This window comes from Oncorhynchus mykiss, chromosome 3 (genome assembly GCF_057628025.1).
Source record: "Oncorhynchus mykiss isolate SJ-2025 chromosome 3, ASM5762802v1, whole genome shotgun sequence".
NCBI classification, from domain to species: Eukaryota; Metazoa; Chordata; class Actinopteri; order Salmoniformes; family Salmonidae; genus Oncorhynchus; species Oncorhynchus mykiss.
Window position 1 is genome coordinate 78,826,023 of NC_143024.1, and position 8,590 is coordinate 78,834,612.

Genomic DNA, 8,590 nt, shown 5'->3' on the forward strand with positions numbered 1-8,590 from the left:
CTGATCTTACTGATGATTCTGGTGTTTGAGGTAGTACTTACACAGTCACAGCTACTGTGTAGGCTGCTAAAAGTAACATGCCAAACAAACATCAAACTACACCATAATGGAATGCTCTCCATTGATGTCATCTCTTCATCCATATCACACTCACATCCTATTTTCTGTTCTCTCTGCCTTGCCCTTCTCCCTATTTTCTTTCTCTCTCTCTCTCTCTTTCTCTCTCGTTCTCTCTTCTCTCCGCTCTTTCTCTCTCCTCTCCACCCTCCCTCCCTATCTCGCTCTCTTGTTCTCTCTTCTCTCCGCCCACCGTTCCTGTCTCTCTTTCTCTCTTCTCTCTGCCCTCCCTCCCTATCTCTCTCTCCCCCCATTCTCTCTCTCTCCCCACAGTCTCCACCCTGCAGTCGGTGGTATGTTCCAACGACTCTCTCTTCTACTTTGTCTTCTTCTACCCGTTCCCCATCTTCGGCATCCTCATCATCGCCGTGCTCCTGGTGCGCTACAAGAGCCACAGACACAGCAAATCCCAGGAGAGCAAGAACGGCGCCCCCTTACTGTGGATCAAAGAACCCCACCTCAGCTACTCCCCCACCTGCCTGGACCCACCCGTCCTCAGCCTGCACCCCGGCTCAGTGGACTAAGGGACAGATCCATAGGCCTCATCCCATAGTCCTCATCGCGGACCCAACTAATACCACGCCAGGGAGGGGCTACTCCGGACCTCCACCTGTCTAATCACTTCTGTGTCCAAGCTGTCAATCAATCCGTCCATCCATGTATAATCCCACCCCCCTGTCTGCCTGTCTGTGAGTTACCCTGTAGCAGCTCTGTTGTGTGGGTGGGTGTGTGAGCATGTGGAAAAGTGTGTGTGCTTGGAATGTGCAGACGTGTGTATGCAGGACATGTGTGTATGCAGGACGTGTGTGTATGCAGGACATGTGTGTATGCAGGACATGTGTGTATGCAGGACATGTGTGTATGCAGGACATGTGTGTATGCAGGACATGTGTGTATGCAGGACGTGTGTGTATGCAGGACATGTGTGTATGCAGGACATGTGTGTATGCAGGACATGTGTGTATGCAGGACATGTGTGTATGCAGGACGTGTGTGTATGCAGGACATGTGTGTATGCAGGACGTGTGTGTATGCAGGACATGTGTGTATGCAGGACATGTGTGTATGCAGGACATGTGTGTATGCAGGACATGTGTGTATGCATGTAGGACATGTGTGTATGCAGGACATGTGTGTATGCAGGACATGTGTGTATGCAGGACGTGTGTGTATGCAGGACATGTGTGTATGCAGGACATGTGTGTATGCAGGACATGTGTGTATGCAGGACGTGTGTGTATGCAGGACATGTGTGTATGCAGGACATGTGTGTATGCAGGACATGTGTGTGGTTTGGAAGTATGGAAGTTGCTCTCTTTTTTTTCCCTTTCTCTCTCCTTCTCTTTTCTCCCTGTCCAGTGGAAAACCGGATTTCATAGCTATACTTTATTCTTTTTATTTCTCAGAAACAGTGATCTGTTTTTCAAAAGATGTGAAGATCACTCTAGAATGGAACAATCTGGAAACAGGGAAATGACAAGTCAAGGATCCTATAGTATAGGTGCATACTGTACTGTTCTGTACTGTGGACCTGGTGAGGATGATAAGACATGTCTCTCTCTGTGCTCAGTGGACTTAGCACTGATCTCAGAGCAGTTACTGCTTGGCCTTATACGTTAGTTACCTTAGCGAAGGCCCTCCTCCCACCGACTTCAGAGCTGTGGACTGGAATGCCACAGAAACACTAAAACACAAAGACACTCCCTGTGGCTTGGAAGTGAACTGTGTGTGTGAGACAATGTGTGAGAGTGTGTGTGTTCACCCATCTGTTTCCTCAGTGTGTTTGCGTTGGCAGACAGAGACAGACCTGGCCAACCCATTGAACACTGCCAGGCACCAGGCATCAGTGTGAATGCACTGCTCCTCCTCTCCAAACAGAGAGAGAACGAGGGAATGAGGGAGGGAAAGAAAGAGAGAGAGAGAGAGAAAAGGGAGGAGGATAAATTAACTTCTCAGTCCTGCTGAGGGCATACTTTTGACATGAAGGATATTTTAGTGCCAATACCTTCTTATTACACTCTTCCCTCTGCAACAAGTGTTTGAAGTTTAAAGCGGGCGAGCAAAGCCGATTGGCTCTGAGGCACTCTGTAAATATGGCTACCGACCCCCTGCTGGAGGATTATGGGCCTTGTAGGCATAAAGTGAGATTTTTACGCTTATGTTAAACCAGTTGAGCCGTTTTTGGCATAAATGTGTTGACACAGTGGAAATTATTGACTGAAATGAAATTCTCTGCCATTTTAAACGTTGTCTGCTATTACTACCCCATGCAATCTTTAATAGACTTTAATTAATGGAAACAAGCTGTTCAGCTCTCAGAAATTCCTGTAGAGGGGCGGTGAGACACAACGCATATCATCACTAGAGGGGTGTAGAAGTACATCACACACACACACACACACACACACACACACACACACACACACACACACACACACACACACACACACACACACACACACACACACACACACACACACACACACACAGACACACAGACACTGACACTGACACAGACACAGACACAGACACAGACACAGACACAGAGAGAAACATCCCCCCAAAAACAGCAGATTAACAATACCAACACACCATTCAAAAGAATTTCAAGTGGGCAATTTTATTTAGATGTTTTATTTTATACTGTTTTGCATAGTTTATGTACATTTTCTTTTTGTTTTGAAATTCTCCAAGAACTGCTCTTCTACTTGCGTTGCCAGGCAACCGCACCACACAGATACAAAATCATGATAACCCTTTTGCTGTGTGTCCATAGTAACAGGCACCGAAATGTCGTAGATATAGAAATGCTAGATTTGTTCTGCACGCTCAGTGGCATCACATTGAAGATTGTCATGAATGGGCCAGTGTCAACACTGTATTAATGAACTAACTAACTGCTCTATACCTGTATTGGAAACCTAGCAGCTTCACTATAGTAGTATATACAGTAGATTAACAGCAAGAGTCACACAATGGATCCACTTGAAGCTTTTTCTCATCTTGTTTATTTATTGAAGTGTACCGTGGCACCTAGTTAGGATGTGTGAGCTCCATAGAAATGCATTAGACAAACGGCCATAGACTCTGGAGTGGACTGGATGGAAACCGTCCTCTCTTGGACTGTGGACTGGGTGGAGAGCATGCTCTCTGGTTCCCCCTGACCTGCAGTGCACATGGCAGAAGGGTTGAGAATCTGTGTCACATTCCCAAAGTATGGAAGTGTGACATTCCTGTTCCGTAAAATAACCCTTTCACTGCCAGACCGACTGAAAGCTCTCGTCATTCTCTTCTCAATCGTGTCAAAATGTATATTGCATGACAATATTGCAGGAGGCATTTTGATGTTTTGTAACCTTTGAACTCTTGAGCGTTGTGTTTGTGTAACAGAACAATGCCAAGCCCTCCACTTCCTGTGCCAAGTGTCAGATGGATCTATAGAAGAGGAAGTTACTTTCAACTGTAGGTTTATGGGGGAGTTTTTTAAATGTATTTATATTTGCCATTCAAATCCTGAGATGGCTAAATCCCTCATCACACGTGTTGGTTGACAGCTATAGAACAGTGCATTCAAAGTGTATGTGGGTTTTCTATAAATAATGGGGACGATGTGTGACGTGATAAAAATTATGTTCAGGCAGTTCCACATGTGTACTTAGAGGAATAAACGTGAATAGAAGCAAATTGGCCCTATACAACAACATGACTGTATAAGCATGGCAATTCAAATTCAAGGACTTTCAGATACTTTTTTAAGCACTTAATGGTAATTTTTAAGGATCTCAACGTTATACAACTGTATAATGTAATAATGTACATATAAGGCCTAATACACAACCCCCAAAAAGCGTGCAACAGGTGTCAAAAAGGTAGATCAAACATATTCAAGTTATTATTGCATTCGAGAATATGAGAGAATGTGTACATTTCCTGACTAAATAGATGGGTTGCATGGCCGTGTTTCTGTAGTCTATGTGGCCGACGCAGGCTCACATAATAAAGCCATGAATAGCGGTAGCATTAATCTCTCCATTTGAATCTCCCCATCACTGTTTTTATCATGAGAAAGTGACCAAAAAACAGGTTTCTTTTTTAATGGAAGGAATTGTATGGAAAGCCAAGTTGTAGCCAACATTAGACGTTGTCCTCCGCATAATTACCACAACAGAGTAGTGCAACACCCATCAAATTAAGCTGTAGGAAACTAACAAAAGTGGCCTCTCTCTCACAAAAACTGATATCTCACAAAAACATTTTTATTAAATCATAGATCATTATAAGGGACCAGGAGATCTTATAAATTGGCTATAATAATTACAATAACTTTTCAAGAGCCAAACTGATTTTCAAGGTAGGCAGGCCTATTCCAGTACTTTAATTTCTGAACTCCAAATTCAAGTAGGCTACTACTTAAAATTGCAGGTGCAACATCACTTGGCTATGTCATTTGTTGTCATTATATCCAGAATAATGAATATGAATAGAGTGGGGTGTAGACTCGCGCACTGTATGCACAAAAACATCTGAAAACATGAACACATTACCTTGATGCTTCCTCTGTTAAATCTAAAGAGACCCTGCTGTAAATCAAGCAGACAATACAGACACAACTGTCTTCAAAAGCATAATGAAAGAGAGCTCCCGAGTGGCGCAGCGGTCTAAGGCATTACAACTCAGTGCTAGAGGCGTCACTGCAGACCCTGGTTTGATCCCGGGCTGTATCACAACCGGCCGTGATCGGGAGTCCCGTAGGGCGGCGCACAATTGGCCCAGCGTCGTCTGGGTTAGGAGAGGGTTTGTCCTGGGTAGGCCGTCATTGTAAATAAGAATTTGTTCTTAACTGACCTGCCTAGTTAAAAAAAGACAGAAAAATATTCTGGACATTCTTTGCAATTACCTTTTTTCGAGCACTTGCACCTTGTTCACACCTACAGGGCCATTGCGCAAAATGGTACGCAGCATCACCTGGATGTGTATACAACAAAGATCAACATTCACCTTCTGCTACCGTTTCTGTCAAGCTGTCTACGCATACAGTTTGATGCATATGTTCGATTTATCCAAAGTATGCACAACCCCGAATGCACTGCAATGCAATGCTGCAAGGCAAATGCAGAGTTCCATTGGAAATGAATGTACTTCTGGTGTACCAAAATGCAATGATGCTGTAGGTGTGATCGAGGTGTTACACACGATGTCCACCAGATGCATACAGTATTTTCTGGATATCTTTCCCACATTTTCCATACTTGAGGTACTGTACATGTGCTTCACTTTTCAACTAGCTAAAAGCTAGCTAGTTGTTGTCTGTGTGCTTCCATTTATACTACTGCACAGTAAAGCAACGCACAAGTTGAAAATATTGAACACATGCCCATCACAACAGCTGTTCATCACTTGACTGTCATTCAGAAAATTCCTACCTGGATCAGTTGATGATGTGTGAAAATATCACGTAACTAATCAGCTGGACACCAAATGCGCATCCCCTCAAGTATTTTGCATAATTATTGAAGAACCATGTTAATGACAGTATCGATTTTAGGTTTTAAGTATCAAGGTAATGTGACTCTTTCGGTTAGAAGAATTCTATTTTGCAGTGCATACATTATTTTGGATATGTGTGCCCTTAAACTGTTTTCACCCCAGAACATAAGGACAAAAAATGTTACGTAGTTACACTGCATTTCTGAGATCTCTACATACAAAACTGACAGTTAGATTCTTACAGGGCTCAAGTTCAATGTCTAATTTAACTGAATAATTAGTGCATAAAATGTATATAACGACAACTTACACTGCCATAAATGCAAGGACAGAAAATGTATGTTTTATGTCACAAAATTTTTGAAAATTCCATCAAGACACCAACCATGATAAAGGGTTAAAGCAGGGGTGTCAAACTCGGGTTTTTGGTTTTGCCTTTCAGTTAAGAGCTAGATAACCAGGTGAGGGGAGTTGCTTACTAATTAGTGACCTTCATTTATCAATCAAGTACAATGGTGGAGCGAAATCCCGCAGACACTCGACCCTCTGTGGAATGAGTCACACGTGGGTTAAAGGGATACTTCGGGATGTTGGCAATGAGATCCCTTTATCTTCTTCCCCAGAGTCAGATGAACTCATGGAAACCATGTGTATGTCTGAAGGAAGTTTGCTAGCATTAGCACAATGACTGGAAGTCTATGTGTATCTACTAGCATGCTAGTAGATACCCATAGCTAGTAGATGGCTATGATCCCCCTTATATCTTAATGTAATGACATGAAATGAATTGGCAGATTATTATCATTGGCTTATCAACAGCTGTAACAAGTTGTCCAGTGTAGGAAATCCTCACTGGTACCCTTGTTTATAGAAAGACCGCGTATGGGTGTTTAGAACTAGGATATGCTACCTAGTTAGGTCAGCAGCACATTGTTACCATATTGCCGACTCTAGGTTAGATGTATGCATCACTGAGTTAGATGCCAGTTGAAAGAGTAGTTCAAGGCAACTGTGCATGACCCTGGCCTGAACCCAGTTACCTGGTCCAACATCAGAGGTGGACCCTCCATCTTAAACTTCACTTTTTAATTGGTTTTGCCACAATTCCGTCATAAAGGAATTTGACAATCCCAGGATCTCTGACTCTGAACCACGAAGTGGAGGGTTGGTGTGTGATGTCACAGTGCCACCGTGATTGAAGCTGTACAGTCGTACTCTGAATGGTGTTTTTGTAGTAATCAACATCCATAGACGCCTCCTCAACGTTATCCAGACGTTCTGACGGTGTTGTAGCTGTGTTACGAGGGCTGCATGTAGTGGCTGTGTGCTGGCTACAGATTTAGCTGTAAAATAACTTTTGGTGATGTGTTCAGTTCAGCCAGTGCTGCTTTTCTCCAGTGATGTATTTTATGTTAATTTTTTTATCTATGAGAAACAGTGCACTGAAATTAAAAGGAAGGCCATAGCTTTTTTAAATGCTTGTGTTTTTTGTTGTATGACATGTTTTTGTAGATTTTTATTTTGTGTATATATAGTCACATCCCAAATTATTGGCACCCTTGATAAAGATTAGCAATATACTGTATAAAATAAATACAAATACTGAGCTACATTGTATGCTTTATTTATTTATTTTAATTATATTATTTTATACTAATACAGTTGGTCAGATTTTTGTTTAACAAGTACTAGCTTTTCTTTACAATACGTTGTGCACCCTCCCCTGGCGAGGATAACTGTGCCCTTGGGGTTATTGTCTTGGCTAAAATGTCCTGGTATTTGGTAGAGTTCATGATAAAGTTGACCTTAACAAGGGCCCCAGGACCAGTGGAAGCAAAACCACCCCATAACATCAAAGGTCCATCACCATCATTTACGGTAGGTATTAGGTTATTTTCTGCATATCCATCCTTCATACGAGGAGGCCAAACCCACCACTGCTGTGCTTCAACTGACCATAGCTCACGGTTCCAATCCAAGTGCCAATACAATTATTCAGACAAAGCATTTACATATGTTGGTTGCTCTCAATGGAGGCTTTTTTTGTCTAATTGTAGATTTAGAGACTTGGTAACCCCGACCAAGTTCTTTAATTCTTCAACTGTGGACCTTTATTTTCCTCCTGAACCATCTTCCTCACTGTGCGTGGGGATAAGATACACTTGGGTGCTCTATCAGGCAAGTTTAGTAGTGTTCCAGTTGTTTTAAAGTTTCTTCATTTTTGCTTTAACAGCGGTAACTGGTATATTTTTTTGTTTGTTAGTTTATTTGTACCCATTGCCTGATTTATGAGTCTAAAACCATTTGTCTCCATTCATGAGTTCTTTGCCTTTCCCCAGGGTGATGGAAGACAATGGAATTTTACATGTGTGTTACCTTATTTTATACCCCAGTGAAACAGGAAGCCACGGAAGGCCAACATACAGTTCCTTAAACTGAGATTAACTTTAAAAAGTAGACTGTTAATGCAGATACATGTATTAGAATTTTAAATAGTATATAAGAATCTTTAGGGGTGGCAAACATTTTCACAAGTGTCATTTTTAGAGTTTTTTTTACTTGTTAAACAATCCTTCTCTGAGCAAATGTATTAGTATGAAATAAAATGTTCCATTTTGATGATGACACAATATAGGTATTTTATCTTTATCAAGGGTGCCAATACATTGAGATGTGACATTATATTCTATTGAATAGTAACCATAGCTGTCATTAGAAAGGCACTTTGCTATTCTGTCAGTTTATTGCAATAAAAACATGTTAAGTGCAACCTTCAGTGTTGACATTACTCCTGACCCTTCCATGTTTCTTTCTATGAACCTCCTGACAGACTGTTTCTCTAATACAAAGATACTCTTAGTTTTTGTATTTATTTTGATTAAAGGAATTAGAGACTGAGTTAGTCTACTACAGTGCCTTGCGAAAGTATTCGGCCCCCTTGAACTTTGCGACCTTTTGCCACATTTCAGGCTTCAAACATAAAGAT

General features: G+C 41.8%; 1 protein-coding gene across 1 annotated transcript in view; it reads left to right on the top strand.

The window, feature by feature from the left end:
• LOC110520435 (immunoglobulin superfamily member 3) overlaps positions 1-8,374 on the top strand; it is a 155,248-nt gene extending 146,874 nt beyond the window's left edge. Inside the window, exon 9 of the mRNA XM_021597754.3 lies at positions 391-8,374. Coding sequence (XP_021453429.2) covers positions 391-641 — 251 coding nt within the window. The 3' untranslated portion in view covers positions 642-8,374. The remainder of the gene's footprint in view (positions 1-390) is intronic.
• The last annotated feature ends 216 nt before the right edge of the window (positions 8,375-8,590 follow it).